This window comes from Balaenoptera musculus, chromosome 11, assembly GCF_009873245.2.
Source record: "Balaenoptera musculus isolate JJ_BM4_2016_0621 chromosome 11, mBalMus1.pri.v3, whole genome shotgun sequence".
Taxonomy (NCBI): domain Eukaryota; kingdom Metazoa; phylum Chordata; class Mammalia; order Artiodactyla; family Balaenopteridae; genus Balaenoptera; species Balaenoptera musculus.
Window position 1 is genome coordinate 3,757,179 of NC_045795.1, and position 19,483 is coordinate 3,776,661.

The 19,483-nt window shown below is 46.1% G+C and overlaps 1 protein-coding gene across 4 annotated transcripts in view; it reads left to right on the plus strand.

The window, feature by feature from the left end:
- The window catches only part of FARS2 (phenylalanyl-tRNA synthetase 2, mitochondrial), a 406,264-nt gene that overhangs the window by 119,958 nt on the left and 266,823 nt on the right, over window positions 1-19,483 (plus strand). For 3 of the 4 annotated variants that reach the window (XM_036868394.1, XM_036868395.1, XM_036868396.1), the window contains one exon: window positions 1,006-1,137. The exons of the other annotated variant lie outside the window; for it this stretch is intronic. In XM_036868394.1, the coding sequence (XP_036724289.1) occupies window positions 1,006-1,137 (132 nt within the window). The remainder of the gene's footprint in view (window positions 1-1,005; window positions 1,138-19,483) is intronic. 4 annotated transcript variants of the gene reach the window in all.

The window sequence follows — 19,483 nt, forward strand, 5'->3', positions numbered from 1 at the left end:
TGTTTTAATTGTCAGGAGCAGGAGTTTTGGAGTCGGGCGGCCCCGGGTGTGGCCTGGTCACCTGCTAGCCGTGTGCCTATGGGCAGGACACACAACCTTCCTAGTCGTTTTTCTGCCTATCTGTGAAATGGGAATGGTAGAGGCGAAGTAAGTGCTCAGTAAACGGAAGCAAGTTTTGTTACTGGTTTTATTCAGTGCCTGCTCTTCTGGGTGTCTTCACAGTGGGCATCTGGCTACTAGGTGACCTCCTATTCTGCCTTCTCTTCTTAGTGACCTCTGCTCTTTGCAGGCTTTACTTGTTTTGAATTCATTAGTCTTTTCCTTTGTTAAATGATAATATTATTGTTTGTAAGTGACATATTTATGATTGCATAGTGAGAAATTCATCCTGGCATTTAGCATGTACTTTTTTGGTTTGTCTTGGATGTGAGTATATTTATCATTCATCTGTAGAAAAAAATGTTTTGACTTTTTAAAATGTGTTGCTCAAATTTAGCTGATCTTATTTTATTTAACCTTTTATTAGCTCTTATAAAGTTAATAAAAGTTAATATATCTTTATGGAAGTGAAAGTTGATTAGTTTATCCTGAATTAGTCATATTGTTGATATGTAAGTTTGAAGAACAGTAAAAGTATTTTTTCTTTAACTCTGAGAAGATGTCATTTTCACTTATAGAAACTAGCAGAATTACCTGCTTTCCCATTATCTTGACCTAATTTTTTCCTCTGCCGGGTGGTTGCAGGGATTTGGCAGGTGATTGATTTGGTTTTAGAGGGTCCTGGAGCTACACAAAGTGTTTTTCATATTGTAAAAGACATGCCCAGTTTTTCACAAGTTTTAAGATTTATTGCCTCCCCTGAAAGTGTTGCAAATTAATTTGTTTGCTATTTATTTTAGTCAGAATGTAGGAATTGGTGTCGTTAGCGGAAGGGCGGCTTTGATCACAGGAAAGGCGAGGCTGCCTTTAATGTTCCACGTCTGTTTGTCTTTGATGTCTTTGCAGGGCTGGACATCAGATGGGTGGACTGCTACTTTCCGTTTACTCATCCTTCCTTCGAGATGGAGATCAGCTTCCACGGGGAATGGCTAGAAATTCTTGGCTGTGGGGTGATGGAACAGCAACTGGTAAATTCAGGTAGAAGAGAATCCAACATTTATTTACAGGCTCTTCTAAAGAGCACTCCCTTCCCAGTTAACTTCATTTACAGGCTCATTTGCATCCACGTTTACATACTCCTGTAGGACTAGCCTCCGTCTTTCTCTCCTTGTATTGCCCTCCAGACTTTTCTCTGGCACTTCACTCTGGAAGAACTTCATCTCTCACGTCTAATTTTGCAAAGGCTTCTTGGTTTTGGAGCTCTTCCTTTTCAGCGCCCGGCGTTGGTTTGTGCTTCGTGATTTCGTATTTGTTGATTGGCTGCCTTGTAATTGCCCACAGGCCTTTGATGCGTGTCCCAGGAGAGTGGTTTGTCTTCCAAACTATTCAAGAACAAAGCCAACATATAATCCCTTTTTTTGTTCCTACTGCATTTGGAACCAAATTCAGCAGGTATTTCATAAATATGCTAAAAACACAATATAAAAATACTTAGGCCTGTGATGTTTGGTGGTTTGCCCCCCTCAGCGTTGGCAGTGCTCCCTGACGGGGGGGAGGGAGGAAAATGGGGGCTCTGATGACATTCTCCCCGTTCTGTAAGAACTCGAGAAGGATCTTTCCAGCTCTCCTCTGCAGGACCATTGCTTAATAATAATGATTATTTCTAGGGATTCCCTCGCGGTCCAGCAGTTACGACTCCATGCCGTCACTGCCGAGGGCCCGGGTTCGATCCCTGGTCCAGGAACTAGGATCCCACAAGCCGTGCAGCGCAACCAAAAAAAAAAAAAAGATTATCTCTAAACTTAATTTCAGAGCTGTGAGGTTTTTTTTTTAAGTCACTATCTGAATTTAAATTTAAAAATACTTGTTCAGAGTGTGAATTCTCCATGGGAAGCCGGCTGAGACTGGGCGTGTGGGGAGGGGTCCCTGCCTGAGCAGCAGGCAGAGGGGACCTGATGCGACGGTTCCCCGCTGCCCCCGCCCCTCCCTCCTGGAGAAGGACACGCGCTCTGTGGTCTGGGAGGGTGGTGGCTCTGGCTCAGGGCTGGTCACGGGCCTCCCACCATAGACCGGAGGGGAGCGGTCCCTCCTAGTGACCCAGAGCTGCGGATGGACCATGGGTAAGGTCGTGGGGTTAGAGAGTGCACCTGGAGTGAGACGGGAGATGGGGCGGCCGTGAACGCAGGAGCTGGTGCTGCCTGGGCTGGGAGACCTGGGGCCTGGCCTCCCCGCCTGCTCTTCCGCAGGGGCCCGGACCAGCCAGCTCACAGATTCCTCTCCGCTCGGCCAAGCAAGGCTTGCGGGAGAGCTGGCCCAGCACAGCACCACACGCTCCTCGGATGGTTTTCCAATATTTGAAGGTCTGTCCTGGAGAAGAGGGAGCAGAGAGGTCGCAAACGAGGGCCTGTGAGTAAAAGCTGGGAGGCCTGGGCTTGAGTGTCTGAAGCAGCATGTGTTCTGTCAGTTGACAGCTGTGTGTCTTCAGGCAGGTTGCTTAACCTGGCCCGTCTCGGTTCTCTCATAGTTAAATGAGCACAGCGATACCGCCCTCAAAGTTTCTTTATGAGGGTTAGTGGAGGTGATGCACGTGGCGTGCTTAGCACAGGGTCTGGCACGTAGTAACATTTTTTCAGTAAAAATTAATCTCTGTTGTTATTAAACATTTTTTTCAAATGGTGAGAGCCATTTATTAACAGAGAGCCCCCTTAGTTGAAAATATTTAAACAGAGCCTGTCCTGCACGTCATAGAAACAATTTCTAGCCAGTTGGAACTAGATTACCTCTTTGATCCTGGTCATTTTAGTATCCATGATTCTGGATTGAGTGAATGATTCTAGAGGGAGAAAGAAAATTGGGAGTGGTAGGAAACAGGAAAATAAAAGAGATGTATATGTATTTTAATAGAAAACACAAAATACTGGGAGCAAATATGTAAGCTTTAATCTCTTCTTGAGTAGGAACTAACTTCAAATACTTCTGTGGTGTTTTTGTTTGTTTTGCTTTGTTTTTTAGACAAAAGGTTTGCAGGAATCCTAGGTTTCCTCCCAGGAGCACATGGTGTCAGGGGCCAGAACTCAGAAAGCAAATCGGGGGGAGAGTGAGTCACATATGAGTTGTCACTTGGAATTGTGCTTCCTTGTATGTTTCCAATATCCTTGATGGGTTTTTATGAGGTTTATTCACACAGTAATTGGCTGAATACAGTCTCTGAAACAGGTTTCCAAGTCATTATTGCACATTAATGAGACTGCTGTTCTACAATTAGATCAGCCATGTCAGGTGATTCTTGGAGGAAATGGCAAAGTGAAAAAAAAAAGAAAAAAAAAGAAGACACCTAAGGTGCAAATGTGTCTGAGAGATTCACCATGGTGGAGGGATGTGCTTTCATTTGTTGGGAAATGGTACACATAAAATTTAAATTAAATACCTTGCAAGAGAGAGAGAGACTAAAGAAAAGGAAGAAGAAATGATTTTATAAAGGAGATTCTGTGTGGGCTTTGCTGTTTGAACTTGAAGTTATTATGACGGAGTCCTGCTCCGTGTTCTCAGACTCGAATGCGTTTTGACGTCTGTAGTTAAAATGCTTAGACTGTGTGCCTGGCAGTCGCTAACCACAGACAACATTTGCAAGTGCAGCTAACTTTCTGTTTTCTGAGTTCCGACGGTGTGGCGGAAGCCTGGCTGCGGGCACTTTATGCCTCTGTTCAGTTTGCCGTTCTTGCTGTCTTTCCTCCTGTATTTTTTCCCCTCCCCTCTCCTCCCCTCCCCTGCCTTTGAAAATAGAACTTCCAGGAAATGCTGAAATTGATGGTTACAATTCTCCATCTTTATGGTCCTTCAGAGGTTCAGCTAAATGCTGAAACGACAACCGACAACCGAAGAGGCTGACGGGGCAGTGATAATAGCAGACGTCCGTGGAGCCCTGACTGTGTGCCAGCCTCTCACTAAATGCCCTAGAGGCTTCTTTCATTTAACCTTGACAGCACGGCTCTGGGTGGATGCTGTTATTAACCCCATCTTACAGAGCCTCAGAAAGGTGATCGGGCTCGAATGGCTGGCAGCGCCGCTTGCCCAAATCTTCCCGACAGTAATCAACTGCTGTGTTCTGCTACCTGAACAGTAAATTGCATGATTTTGAAGTGGCTAGAAATTCCTTTCAAATCAATGATTCTGCCTAACATAGAATGAAGAGCTGGAACCAAATGAAACAAAAGCACACAAAACTCTGTTGTGTAGTTATTCGTTACTCCTGCAGAGGGGCTCATCCCCCGTGTGTATTATCTCTGTGATCGAGTGCATTTAATTAAAAGCATGAGATTAGATTCCTAATTTGAACAGTCAATGAAAACACTTTATTACACATTTAAGTTGACTATGGCGTGTGTGTGTTTTTGCGCACAGAATAAGATAAGGCTGTTCTGGATAGCTTAGAGAATTTTATTTCTTCTTCTTTAAGTTCTACTGCCTTCACCATTGCTTTCTTTTTTTTTTTTTTTAAATAAATTTATTTATTTATTGTAATTTTGGCTGCGTTGGGTCTTCATTGCTGCAGGCGGGCTTTCTCTAGTTGCGGTGAGTGGGGGCTACTCTGTTGCAGTGCATGGGCTTCTCATTGCGGTGGCTTCCCTTGTTGCAGAGCACAGGCTCTAGGCATGCGGGCTTCAGTACTTGTGGCACATGGGCTCGGTAGTTGTGACACACGGGCTTAGTTGCTCCGCGGCATGTGGGATCTTCCTGGACCAGGGATTGAACCTGTGTCCCCTGCATTGGCAGGCGGATTCTTAACCACTGCGCTACCAGGGAAGTTCCTGCCATTGCTTTCTGACTGCTTAGATTTGGTAGTTATGATGTGGGTGGTGACTGCTGTCATGATGATCTGACTGTTTTTCCCTTGAGGACAGTAGTGAGTCACGTCTCCAAATACGACACACTTCTTTCCCATTGGGCTGACTTAGGCTGCTGTCTCTGCAGGTAGAATATGGAGCAGGAACATCTGAAACCATCACCAGGTGACTATGGGCTGTAATCATGCCTGGAAGGAATTTACCACTTATTGAGCCCCTGTGAAATTTAGAAGATTATACCTAGGCCAGGAAGCAGAAAAGTCTCCATAGTGGAAAATAACTTTAAAAACGGAATCGCCTTCTTTACCTCTTCATTAAAATTTAAAACTTGACTCTTTGCGGAAAACCTTGTAAATACGTACATGAACAGTTTCTAGTTTTAAATGATCATTCTTTTGTTCATTTGTTTGTCAAATATTTCTTGAATGACTTCTAAGGCCGTAGAAAAGCAAATAAGCATTGTCCTTGCCTTTGAGAACAGCGCAGTGCACAGAGATGTAAACATGAATGATTAGGGGGCCATGTGGTCCGTATTAGTAACAGAGGCGCGGTGGGCAGAGTGGGGAGGGGAGGGACTGGGGAGGAGCGTGCCAAGCCCTCGTCCTGGTTGCACTCAGGGTGGAATACTGGTGATAGGCGCACATGAAGCATGCACCCTAGAAGAAGTTCAGTTCCTGTTGGCAAGGGCTTATGTACTTTGTCTTTGCTTGGACGCCCAGTTGGCATACCTAATGCTGCTTTTCCTATCTAAGAATAAATCTATTTGCAGTCTATCCCTCTTTGGTAGAAGTCTCTACAGCCTCTACACACATTTATATCGCTCAGTGTTACTGATCTAAGTTGGTGAACTTCCAGATGGCACAGACCAAGACTGTACCAGCACTGTGCTGTATACAAGCAGACACGCCACTCATACACTTAGCATCTTGTCTGCATAAGGCACTGTGCTAGACAAAGAGGAAGATACAAAAAATGGTAAGACGTGACTTCTCCCTGTAAAACTTGGAGTGAGGCAGGGAAGATAAAGCTGTGTAATTAGAGCATGAGCTTACGTGCCATTCATGAGATGAGGCTTTGGGATATGCGAAGAGGGAGCTCTGTTCATCAGCTAGACCACTGGAGGTCTAACTGATGGCGCCACTGAATGATCTTGGCACCTCTGTCAAAAATCATGTTTGGGTTTATTTCTGGACTCAATTCTATTCTGTTGTTCTACGTTCCTGTCCTCATGTCCACACTGTTTTGATTCCTGTAGCTTTGTAGTAAGTTTTGAAATTGGGAAGTGTTAGTCCAACTTTGTTCTTCCTGTATTCATTCTTTACTCTTGGCCATTACATGCTTAAGTCTCCCTAATTAAAAAATAATTTTTTTCCTTAAAATTTTTCTTCATTGAAATACTTCATGCTGATACTTTATATGCCCGTCTCTGTCTCTGTCTCTGTCTGTCTTCCAGTCCTTTACCATATAGATCAGTCCAGTATCCCCCACCCAGCTGAAGAGTTAGGCCATGATACAGTTGAAGTCCCCTGTGTCCCTCCCTGTTAGTACCTTCCCTTCCCCCCACTCTTATGAGCAATCACTATTCTGAATTTTGTGTTGTTACCTTGATTTTCATTATAGTTTTTCTATGCATATTGTAATACAAGCTAACTTTCACCAGCTTTTATGCTTTAACAAATGGAATCATGCTACGCATCCTCTCATGACTTTAGTTTTCCATGCAGTGCTATGAAGTTCATCTCTGTTGTCATGTGTAGAGTTTTAGTTCGTTCATTTTTCACTGCTTAAGTTCTACTGGGCGAATATGCTGCGGTTTATTCATCCATTCTTTAATGGACACTTCGCCATTTCCCCTTTTTTTTTGCTGCTAACAAATGCTACTCGTGTACACTTTTGTGCGTCTTGTACGTACAGGAGTGAGAGTGTCTCTGAGGTGTACTTTATTTGGCTGTGGAGTTGCTAAGTCAGCACTTCGGAGCAGCTTCAGCTTTGTTGGTGTCACCAGGCTGTTTCCCAAAGCAGCTGGGCCAGTTCGCTCTGCCTTGAGCCTTTGCAGGGACGCTCTTGCTGCTCCACATCCTCTCCGCCGACGCTTGACTTTGGTCAGTTGCTTTGGTCGAGTTTAGAGTAGTCTGTCGCTGAGGTTTCGTTTACATTTAGCCGATTGCTGTTGAGGTTGATCACGTTTTTTATAAATTTATTTGACACATGCAGCTTTTCTTTTGCTCATTTTGGGGTAGGGCTCATTTTTCTCTTTGTCTTTCTTTTTTTAAATTAGTTAATTCATTAATTTATCTACTTTTGGCTGAGCTGGATCTTCGTTGCTGCACGCGGGCTTCCTCTGGTTGCGGTGAGCGGGAGCTACTCGTTGTGGTGCACGGGCTTCTCACTGCGGTGGCTTCTCTTGCTGTGGAGCACGGGCTCTAGGCGCGCGGGCTTCAGTAGTTGTGGCTCGCGGGCTTAGTTGCTCCGCGGCATGTGGGATCTTCCCGGACCAGGGCTCGAACCCGTGTCCTCTGCCTCGGCAGGCGGATTCGTAACCACTGTGCCACCAGGGAAGCCCATCTCTTTGTCTCTTTTTAATTGATTGGTAGGAATTCATCATCTATTTTGAACACTAATCTTTTGTCATTTTTATATATTAAAATCGTATTCTCGGGCTTCCCTGGTGGCGCAGTGGTTAAGAGTCTGCCTGCCAATGCAGGGGACACGGGTTCGAGCCCTGGTCTGGGAGGATCCCACATGCCGTGGAGCAACTAGGCCCGTGAGCCACAACTACTGAACCTGCGCGTCTGGAGCCTGTGCTCCGCAACGAGGGAGGCCGCGGTAGTGAGAGGCCCGCGCACCGCGATGAAGAGTGGCCCCCGCTCGCCATAACTAGAGAAAGCCCTCGCACAGAAAGGAACACCCAACACAGCCAAAAATAATAAATAAATAAATAAATAAATAAACTCCAATCTCTTTGGAAAAAAAAAAAAAGAGAGAGAGATAGGGGGTTTCAGGAGACAGTACGTTTTCCCTTAGAACCATTCCCCCCCAAAAAAAAAAAAAAATCGTATTCTCTAGGTTTGTGGCTTTTCTTCTTTAAGTTGCTCTTTCATGAATGGAATATCTATATTTCTTACTTGAGTAGCTTTAGGTTTCTTTATATAACATCATTCTCCCAAAAAGTCACTTTGTCAGGGAATGCAAGTGGGTGTAAGTTGACAAGTTCTGTAAAGATAACCCTTCTCCTTGTCATGCTTGACTCTAGTGGTTCAAGTCTCTGATGTGATTGCTGTATCATTCATATTTTCAGCGTGGGGATTCTGCATATTTAATGACTTTCAAACATCTCCCCTCTCTCTCCTAATGTTCTGTTGAGTCTGGTCCCACCCTCTGTGACAGTTCCTGAGGCTGGGGAGGCAGACTCTGGGATGCTCTTGTTTGACTAGGAAAGGCAACCTGGAGCTTGCTTGGGGACTCCAGTTATACTGTTTGCACAGAATTGGATTTGTCTCCTGGTATATTTTGTAGTTCTTTCTGATCCTAGTTAGAAGCCATGCCATCCCCTCCAGTATTTCTGCTACTGTAATAAGAGCAAAGACTTTGGTAACTTGCTTCAAGCTGAGGTACGTGTACATATTTCTGATGTTTTGATAGCTGTAGTATGTGTTACATACTGTCTGTGGCATCAGTTCTATACGTGGGAGACTTCTGGAAAGCAGAGATTCTGTCCCGTGTCTTATTTTCATTGTCTAAGGTCTTGGATATTTAGCTGATATAAAGCAATTGTCCTTCCCCCATCAATGTGGACTTAATTTTCCATTTTCAGCTGTTTTCCTTTTTCCTATCATCTCCTCATTCCTGAAGCAGTAACCCTAATAATAATAATAATAATACAATCCAAATATTAGCTATTAGCTTTTGACATTTTGAGGCTATTGAAGTAGTTTGTGAGTTTCCAAATAGAAGGTTCAGATTAGAAAGAAATGGAAATTTGGCAAGTTTGGATTGTTGCAAATGGTTATGTCTTTCATCAGACTCTATTACTATTCCCATGCCACCGCCCCCCCACCCTATATCCATGCACTTTGCCCCCTGACTTTGAAGCACTTTCCACTGTGGGAAGAGGACACTTCTCTCTCTGCCCTGTTGATTTTTGGCTTGGCTACCTGACTGCTTTGGCTAAAGGGATATTATCAGATAAAGGAAAAAAGGCTCGAAAGTCCTTGGCAGTTACTTTTGCCCTCTTTTGCTTCTGCCTTTGTTATGAGGTGAACATGCACAGCCTGCTGGTTCTAGAACAGTAAGAAGCAGGTGGAGTGGACCTGAACCAACCCTGGAGCCCTAAGGCCAGCCCAGTCTGGACCAGCTGAAGCCCTGGCCCACAGCCGTGTGGTTGCTGAGATTTGTGGTGGTTTGTCCATCCACAGTAGCTGGCTGGTAAGATGTACGTTGTGGCTGTCTTGCATATTCTTTCTTAGCTTACCTGGGGCTCACGGTGTGCTTAAGCCTCTCTCCTCCAATACCATTACACAGAATTCACTTATTTCTTTCATGCTTTTCCTCACCATCTCCCTTTCTAGCTTAGTGAGAAGGATGATTGAAAAAGAGTTTGACTTTTTCTACTTTCCTCTCTCCCTAGAGAAGCCATTGAAATAGATTCCCAGTATTTTGATGTGTGTGGTGATTGTTTCCTAAATCAGACAGGGATTGGGGGTGGGATTTATCTGGAAAGTCCTCCTTGTGGGAGTTTTTGGACATGCTTCTGACATATGGAAGATCATGTGTGTGTGTGTGTGTGTGCGTGTGCAAACATGTTCTCACTATAACCTGTTTAAACGTTTAGTTCCAGGTGTCTGTCTTTAATCAGTCTCAGGTAGAAAACTCTGGAATCACTAGAATGTAAGCTTCATGAGAGCAGGGACTTTTTTGGTTTTGATCACTGTTGTATTCCCAGTTCCTAGAACAATGCCTAGCACACAGTCAGCACTCAATATATATATTATAAAATGAATGATGAGCATATGAGTGGGTGGACCCCCATTTCCTCATCCCAATGTGTACTATTCTTTCTCCAGGCTCATCTAAACAGTAAATGTGGAGGGAAATACCCTAGTTTCCCAGGCTGACCCTTGGCCTAGTCTGTCCTTAGCTGCTCAGTGCAGCTCCTAAGGTAACAGGAAGAAGATCCAGGAGGCCCTCGGAGTGAAGCTCTGCCTACAGCCAGGCCCTGCCACGCACTGTGCTGGAGATCTTGGGCAAGTCCTGAGGGTCTCAGTTTCTTCATCTATAAACTAAGGGTCTTAGATGATATAACATCCAGATTTCCTTTTAGCTCTCGGATCCCATGATTTGGCCTCTTAAACAAGCCAGATATGTGTAGTATTAATACAGCCCTCAGGGGATTTTGGTTTGTTTTATAGCACCACATGGAAAATTGCATAGCAGCTGGACTTTGGTATCTATGGATAGTTAATCAGGTTTCTTCCCCACACCCCTTAAAGAAACTCTCCGAGACTATTAAAAAGATAAAAAAGGATGTTCATATAATTGAATTTTATTTAAACTATTTATGAAACTCTTGCTTCATGGGATCACTGCAGCTTTGAAGGCAGGTAGTGATGTGCTACTCAGTGGTTCAGTTTTATTTTCTCCCTTGCAAAGAAGCAATTTGAAGTTTAGGAATTATTTATGGTACCGTGGGGATAAACACAATCTGCTAAGTTATTTTTTTCAAGATTTGTTTCTGCGTTTTAGGCTGGAAGCAATGTCTTCATGAAATGGCCATGTTGTTATGTCCGTGGATAAAATGAAGTGATGTCATTAGACAAAAGTTAGGCCAGATTTTCAGATTGTGTTCTTTAATGGACATAATTCAGGAACTGGCCAAGGGTAGCATTTCTCAAATTGTATGACATAGAACACTGGGTATTATTAGGTTTTTCAAAGGAAAAAGAAGATTTGATATTCAACTAAGTGTGGAAAATAGTGAGTGGGAAGGGTCCTGTATGTCTCTCTCTATTTCTCAGTTGGGGTGAGCGAGCAGATTTCCCAGAGTCACAGGACACGGAATCGCTCTGTGAAAAGGTCCCTTTTGTGGAGCACATCCCGAGAAGGACACCTGGGGAAAGGCTCGTCTCTTGGCTGCTGGGGTTGATGGTAAACTGGGAGGCTAATAGAAGTGTAGTTTGGGGCAGTAATGACGAAGCCTAGTGAGATATTCTTAAATTTTACCTTGAGGCGTGCCTTCAATGTAAAGGGAAGCAGCTGGTATCAGTATACATAATTTAGAACATTTATTTGATATTTTAGGCTATTTGTCTACAGAGTCCTGGAAATTGAGGGTTTGTGGGCTTTGAAGGCATTGGGAAGGGAAAGCTCTCAAAATCCATTGTTCGATGCGTCCATTTATTAAATCAGCCTTTCCCGTCTCCGTCCATTCCTTCAGCAGACGTTTATGAAGTATCTGCCTGGCAGGCACCACGCGAAGTGCTGCAGATACAGAGGTCGTTTCTGCCTTTGAGGGGCTCACGGTCCAGTGGTGGGGACGGCAGGTCACGTGCTGTGTCCGTGAGGCTGTGATGACAGTTGGAGGAGGGTTTGGTTCCCCGAGAGACGGGCAAGGCTTCACCGGGGTCGTAGCGCTTGACCTGAGCGGTGAAGGGGAGCAGGTTTTGTGACGGGTGAAGAGGCCTCTTTCCCGGCAAAGAGCGTGGCTTGTGCAGGACACACAGAGTGGGAGGCAGCACTGCATGTTCTGGAAAGACCGACTGGTACGAGCTCGGGGAAAACCCGGGGCCTGGGAATCAGGCAGAGGAGGCTGCAAAGCTCCTCCATAGCCGTCAGGTCTGGAAGGGCATGGGCGGCAACATAAAGACCTTAAACCTCACCCTTCAGGTGGTAGCACGCGATTGGGAGATTGAATCACTGTTGAGAGTGAGTCGAACAAATGCAAGTTCAAAGGCAGGAGACCAGGTGAACAGTCTAGACTGAGCGTGACGAGGCCGTGGAGGAGGGAGGGGCCAGACGGAGCGGGTCTAGGAGCTCCCACTGGGCTCCGTGTGCCTGGGGCCTCGTCCTCAGCATCATGAAGAGGGCATGCACTCGGGGGCAGAGGGTTCTGGGTGCAGCTCTCCCGGGCTTCACTGGCACCCAGAACTCTGGGTGTGCTCACCACCGTACGCCCTCCAGAGACCCAGGGGATTCCACAAGCCCCGCCCCCTTCTGTACCTTCAGTTACCTAAGTAACCAGCATAACTCCTTTCTCATCAGGCAGGTTTTTTTTTAAGAGGAGGCAAATCTCCTCCGAGGGTGAAGAAGTACCATTTTATTCCTGTTTCAAAGAGAGCTCTTCTGGATGGTGTAGGCTCCCAGCCCTCCGAAACCTGAATTCCCTCCTGGGTGAGATGCACGTGGTGAGGATGGCTCTTGCCTGCTCTGGACTGTGGCTTGGCCCTCCTTGGACGGGCCTCCCCTGGGTCCTCTCTGAGCCCAAGTGTGTCTGCCTCCCGGCGAGGTTGACAAGGGGTCTGCCTCAGTTGTGTGGCCTCTAAGGGACCAGACCTGAAAAGGTCTTTGTGCTGCTCCCTTTCTTTGGGTTTGGGACTCTTTCACTGGTTCCCTTAATCAAAGCCATTCCTCCTTGCCCGTGGCTGGTTATTTATTTCCCTGCCAGCTGTGGAGGGGCCTGGGCGTCGGAGCTTCTTGTTTGTTGCACTTACCTTCTGTGTCCATCTTGGTGATGCCTGGAATAGTGACGTGGGGAGAAGCTGGGGGGCAGACCAGACTCGCTGCTTCTGGTGCTTACTGGCTACGGCAGACTGGTTCCCTCGACCACCACGGGGAGGATGTGAATGTCCCTACGGAAACTGCTGGGAGCTTTAAGCCAGAAAGATATACCTTCGCGGACAAATACATTTATCACTTAACGTCCCTGAATCCCAGCACCTAATCTATAAAATGAGAATAATAATGTGCACCTCACTGGTTTGGGATGGAGAATAAATGAATTAATGCATAAAATGTGCTTAGCCGAGTGTCCGGTGCTCAGTAAATGATCAAAAAGTGTTAGATCCTTTCTCCCCTCACTTTAACCCTTCCATCCTTCGGAGAGTGTTAAAGTTGGAAGTGATTTCAGGTGTCATTCACTCTGTGAATCTCCTGAAATTACGTGTCAGCTCTTGCATCTATTTGTGTAGGGGCATTTGGGGGGCGGGGGTTCTGGAAGGAGAGTAATTGTAGTTCTCATTGGACCCTCACAGTGTTCTGTGGCTTGAAAAGCATGCAGACCGCTCACGTGGTCTGATACCCTCATCTTGCACGGGAGGAGCTGGAATCGTTTGATGAGGCAGTTGTAGGTGTGCGTGGCAGGTACGATCGAGGGCATGGAACCGCGAGGGCACGGCCCGCTCCTGCCTGCTAATGCTGTCTGCCTTCAGGACGTTATTCAGACGAGGGCAGCTCGTTAGGTGAAGGCGCTTGTTACCCTGGAGGGCAAAACATTCTCACTTGTTTATTGAGGGGAGGGCGAGGGAGGCGGGGAGCATTTGTTGGAAAGGAAGATGCCAGGCAAGTGAAGATGAATAAGGCAGAGCTCCTACCTCCGAGGAGCTGATGGTCTAATGAGGGGTCCAGTCACACCAGAGCCCAGAACCAGGTAGGTTAACAGGCTGGGGGCACGGGGCTCGGCAGCCAGTGCTGTCGGGGAGGCCGTCCCAGGAGACCGACCCCGCAGGTCTGTTGTCTGACCTTGATGTTGAAGGACGCCTAGGACTCTGCCAGGGCAAGGGAAGGGGTAGGACCTTCTAGGCAGAGGGCGCAGCAGGTCAAAGGGCTTCTAAAAGATGTGGAATGAATGCCTGAGGACAGAATTTCCGTGTGATTGGGGTAGAAGGTGTGGGCGGGGATCCAGAGGGCCCTGGAGGGTGATGGGCTTTGCTTACAGAGTTAAGGAGTGTGGGCTTCATACTGTGGTTACCACAGCCAGCAGGATTTCTTTGGGAGGGTGAGGGGATGGAGGGCAGAGGAAGACGGCCGTCCATTTACGATGTGAATTTATTTCTGAGTAACTGATTGACGAGTATGTGTGTATGTGTACTCTCCCTTTCACTGATTTTGCTTTTGTTGTTTTTGCTTTTTCTTTTTGGATCCTTCCAGTTTCTTTTTCTTTTTCTTTATCTTTTTTTGGCCGTGCCGCGCGGCTTGTGGGGATCTTAGTCCCTGACTAGGCATTGAACCCAGGCCCTCAGCAGTGAAAGCGCTGAGTCCTAACCACTGGACTACCAGGGAATTCCCAGATCCTTCCAGTTTTTAATGCAAATACAAATACATGTTCTTTTTCTTCCTTCTTAGTAAAAGTGGTATACTCTAGTATATTACTTTACATCTTTTTTTTTTCACTTCAGTGTACTTCTAGAGGTCGTATTTTACATCTTTTTTTTTCACTTCAGTGTACTTCTAGAGGTCATTGTATTTTACATCTTTTTTTTTCACTTCAGCGTACTTCTAGAGGTCTTTGTATTTTACATCTTTTTTTTTTCACTTCAGTGTACTTCTAGAGGTCGTATTTTACATCTTTTTTTTTCACTTCAGTGTACTTCTAGAGGTCATTGTATTTTACATCTTTTTTTTTCACTTCAGCGTACTTCTAGAGGTCTTTGTATTTTACATCTTTTTTTTTTCACTTCAGTGTACTTCTAGAGGTCGTTGTATGTTGGAGAGCATACTCAGGCATATCCACTGCTGTCTGGTCCTGCATCACGTGTATGAACCATAATGTATTTAATGAGTCCTGAGCTGATAGGCATTTTGTGTTGTTTCCAGTCTTTTACTATTAACAACGTTTCAGTGAATAGCTGTGTACATGTCACATTTCATGTGCAGGTCTCTCTATGGGATTCGTTTCTAAAAGTGGACTTAAGTTTCAGAGTGTATACGTTTATACCTTGTATAGACATCGTACCTATGAAGAAGCCCTGATGGGGTCAGGCCGCCCGTTGCCATCCCCACCTGTGATGTGTGAGAGCGTTTGCCTCATGCCCTGCCACATGTGTGTGATCTAGCATTGGGACCTTTGCTAACCTGACAGACGAAAACTGTATCTAGAAGTCATTCTGAATGTATTTTCTTTTATTATTTTAAAATTATTTTTGTGTGTTTTTTTATATTTGTTTTTTCTTTTTTTTTTATGTGTTTAAGAGACATTTTTATGTCCTTTTCTATGAACAACCCTCATATTTTCTGCTCACTTTTTTCCCAGCAGAGATTTTTAAGTAGGGAAACAGTGTGATCAGGTTTAGTTTAGTTTAGCTTTCTTGTAAAAGAATTCCAGAACAGTGAAGAATTGGTGATAGGAAGGCGAGATAGAAGCTGATAGAATCCAGATGAGAAAATGATGGCCTGAATTTCAGCAGTGGTGATGGAGTGGGAGAAGCGAAGGTGGCCCCCAAGGATGCTCTGGGGTGGAGCGGCTGTGTCTGGTGTGTGGATTGGGTGGGGGTGAGGGTGAGCCCAGGGAGGGGCTGAGGGTGATGCGAGTTTAGCCTCAGTGACTCTGATGCCATTTCCTGAGCTGGAGACAGAGAAGGGGGTGGAGAGTGCAGCTAAGCTTTGGACCTCTTAGGTCTGAAGTGCCTGTAAGACACCAGGTAGAAAAATACCTAGGAGATAGTTGGACATGTAAGATTGGGAAGTGTAGGAGAGCTTTGTAGGAGATTTTGGAGTCATCAGTGTTGGTAAAAGTCATGAAATTAAGATAGTGTAAGGAAATCCTCATAGAGAAAGAAGAGAAAGACCAAGGAATACAAGGTTTCAGAAAAAGAAACATCCCCTGGGGTTCCTTTATTTCTTGAATTCACTGTTATCCATTGGCGTAAGAGGAGGGTTTTTGCGTGGTTCAGGTTTCCGTTCGTTCATTCATCACTCGTTCGTTCGCTCATTCGGTGTTTGCTGAGCACCTGGTACCCAGCAGTGATGAGATGTGAAAGAGGAGGCGGTGCCTGCCCTTGAGGAGCTGGCGGTCAGCCGGGCCGTGTGCACAGGGCCGTGCGCAGTGACCACGCGGCAGGACGCCCGCCCTGCGGAGGGGTGTGGCTGTGCTGGGGCATCAGCGGGGGTGGCATCGAGTGCCACGTTGGGTGGGGGAGTCTTCAGAAAAGCCCCCTAATCTGAGGTGGGAAGAGGGAGTGAGAGTCGGGGTGGACGGGAGTGGGAGTTGGCAGACCTGCCTTGTGGGGGACCAGATGGGAAACGCGGCAGGCTGGGCCGGCCACCTGGTCCCTGTTGCGGTGACTCCACGCTGCCATCGTAGTGTGGGAACAGCCGCAGACCGAGGTGAACAAACCCGTGTGGCCGCGTTCCAGTCGCGCTTTATTTAATGGACGCTGGACATTGCGTGTAATTTTCATGTCTCACGATACCGTATTCTTCCTTCGATACTTCTCAACCATTTACAAACGTAGCATTCATCCTTAGCCTGCGGGCCATGCACAAACGGAGGGAGTGGGTCCGGATTTGGCGTGCAGAGCGCAGGGCCGACTCCTGCAGAGGCGAGAGGAAGATTCTGCTCAGAGGTCAGCACACTGGGCCCCTGGGACGTCCTTCTCCTGAGCTGGTCCCCTCGCCTCCGGGGTCTCCCGTCCGCCCCTACGCGCAGTCACTACACAGATCTTCTTGTGCCACCTCTTTCATTATTTCTGCGCTTTTCTGGGAAACTCTCAGAGATTCTCCGTGATGGTCGTTGAGATCCTCCCCTCACTGTCTGCTTTGTTTGCCTGCCTTCCCTCCAGGAAGGAGGTGGCACGAGTTTTGCTCCCCTGGCAGTAACGTCATATTTCCGATGTGGTTGGAGCTGCTGTCAGCGCTTTCTGGGTCACTGCTCGTTCCTAGATCTGTGTACAGAGTTTACTTTCATTCTGAGCTTTTTGTATACTTCCTAGAAAAGTTACTTTTGGGTTAATTTACATATAAAAAGTCCTGTACTTTCATCTCATTTTTATCCTGCCACTTCATGTATAGTGAAACAAATGAAAAAGTCTTCAAATGTTGACTTCTAAGTCTTTATTACCACAGGCAGCTTCATTATGTTTGTGGAAATCCAGTGTGCTTTGAAGGAATTAATCTAGCCTTACTTGCAATCTGTATATGTTTACATAGAATGAACAAACATTGCATTACGTTTCATGAAAATTCAATTATTCCCGTCTCCAGGAAACATGTTCTGCTTCGTATTTAATTCTCCAGTAAGTCAGTATAATGGTTCTTGAACTATCATAAGAATTCGGGATTTTGAGAGCACTGCTTAACTTTGTAATCCATGGAGAAATGGCCAGTGGAGACTTTTTATCCCTGGAGCCCTGACCCTGTATTTGGGGCTGTGGACAACATCTGTCTCCGTGGTATCGGGCTAATATGAGCTACTGTTCCTGCTAGATTTTTCTTAGAATTAAGAGAAGCCAAGTGAAGGATAATGCTGTACCTGATTAATAGTTTTGCCTTGGAATCCACTGTACATAGAGTCTATTTGGAATCTGTCTGATGGTTATTCAACTTCCCAGTTTCTTCCCAAGACTCTAACCTCCTTGAGGGTAGGAACCGTAGTTAATTCGTCCTTGTTAGCAGTTGCAGTGTTACAGAATATTGAAGAAATGCTAAGTAGGGTTTTCAGCGGGCAGAGGTGGGTGCGATGGCATGGGGACGATTCGACTCCGGCCGCGGGCCTGGTTGCTTGGCATCCTTGAGGAGCAGGCGTAGGATTGAGAGCTGGGCATGATCGGGAAGGTAGACCGGGGCCTAGATCAGGAGGCACAGGTGGGAACAGGGGCGCTGGGGGTTTCCAAACAAATTGTGTTGAGATCAGGGTGACCGGCCCCCGCTCTCACCCTCAGACACCCCCTGCTCCCGGGAATCCGGAAAGCGCCGCTTGGGCTCTGACCAGCGTTCCTAGCGCTCGGCGTCATCCGGGCTGTGGTCGGTCTTTTGCTCTGCCTCCACACTGTTCCCGAGCTGTTGTTTCTTTATCTCTTTGTCACTGTGCTTCACATATGCCTCGCCGTTAGTAGGTGCCCTGTAGGTATTTATCAAATGCGTGGATGGGTGGATGTATTTAGGCACAAACCCTCCACTTCTGGACTGAAAGATAGATTGCATGGAGCAGGGATGGGAGGCGGTGAGTTGGCTGGAGCATCTTACAGTAGCCTAGGAGAGGAATGCGAGAGGGTGAATTATATCCGTGGCAGGAGAAATTCCAGGGAGGAAATAGATTCTGGAGACTCAAGGAAGCAGAGCTGACAGGCGCCGGCGACCCACCGAGGAGACCCACCAGACTCTGCTGTTGTGCAGAGTCAAGGAGCCGAGGGAAGGAGAAAAGTAAGACGGGCACCAGATGTGCACCTGGTCATGTCACCCTCCAGATGTTTTGTGGGGTGATGGGGAAGCCATTCTGTGTAGATTTGATTGAAAATCAGCTTAGCTAAGGGTTAGCTGCCTTGGTTTGGAAACCTCTATTACTTAAGGCTGTACAACAGAGTAAATTGTGAGGGCACTAAAGCGTCCTTTGCTTAATTATTTGATAATTTAGATTTATTCATAACACAGTTCTACAAAGGCTGGGAGAGAGTGACTTCTGTAGATATAGATACATCTAAATAAAACAAAAGTCAGAGGGAGAAAAGGGAAAGGGAAGATAAGAATAGGAAAATGACAAAGCTGGGCTAAGGTTGCAACAAAGAAATACACATTGGTCTCATTGCTATAAGGAGGCATAAATTTGGCTCTAGCTGCCTAATGGTGAAAGGAAAGAGGGAAACACAGTTAATCAACACAGTCTATAGTATCTGCAAGACAAAAGCATGCCCATTTTTTTCAGGGAAAGCACAATATTCTTGGCACAGAGAGCTGTGAGAAGATCCCCTGTCATCTGTGAGGTGTGGTGTCTTTAACACAATTGAATTTCATGGTGCTTTTCTTGCATCCCTTAGTCTTTCCCTACTAGTGTGATAGGATTTAATTTTCTCTGCTTAACATATAATGAAGTTAATTGTGAAAGATCTCTCTAACTCAAACCCACAGATTATTTCCAAATCCCCTTTTCTGTCTTTTACCAGTTGCTCACCTGCTGAGTCAGTCCACACCTGCCAGCCCCCGTGTGGCACACGTGTGCAGGGCGTGTGGCCGGGTGTGCTGGGTGGTACAAGTGTGTAAGAATTCCGCAAGGAGCCCACAGTCCCAGTGGGTGGTCTAGGTGTAAACACGTGGCACCTGTGTTCCATGCAGTGGGCTGAGACACTAGAGGGTGTCTGTGAATCCAGCAGATGGACAGGCCAGTGTGGGCTGGAGGGACCGAGGGAGGTCTGAGAAGAAGGAATGATTCGTTTATGATAGCCTCCATGTTTTTATTATTTCGTTTATGCACCAAATTGGAAATTGAGTCATTAGTTGATTCTTTCAACACATTTTGAGTTTTACTACAGTCTTTAGAAACATCATGTTCCCCAATTTTTTTCTGGCGTAGAAGTGTGCCTGGTAGTTTAATCAGTACCATGTGGGGTTACAAAGTA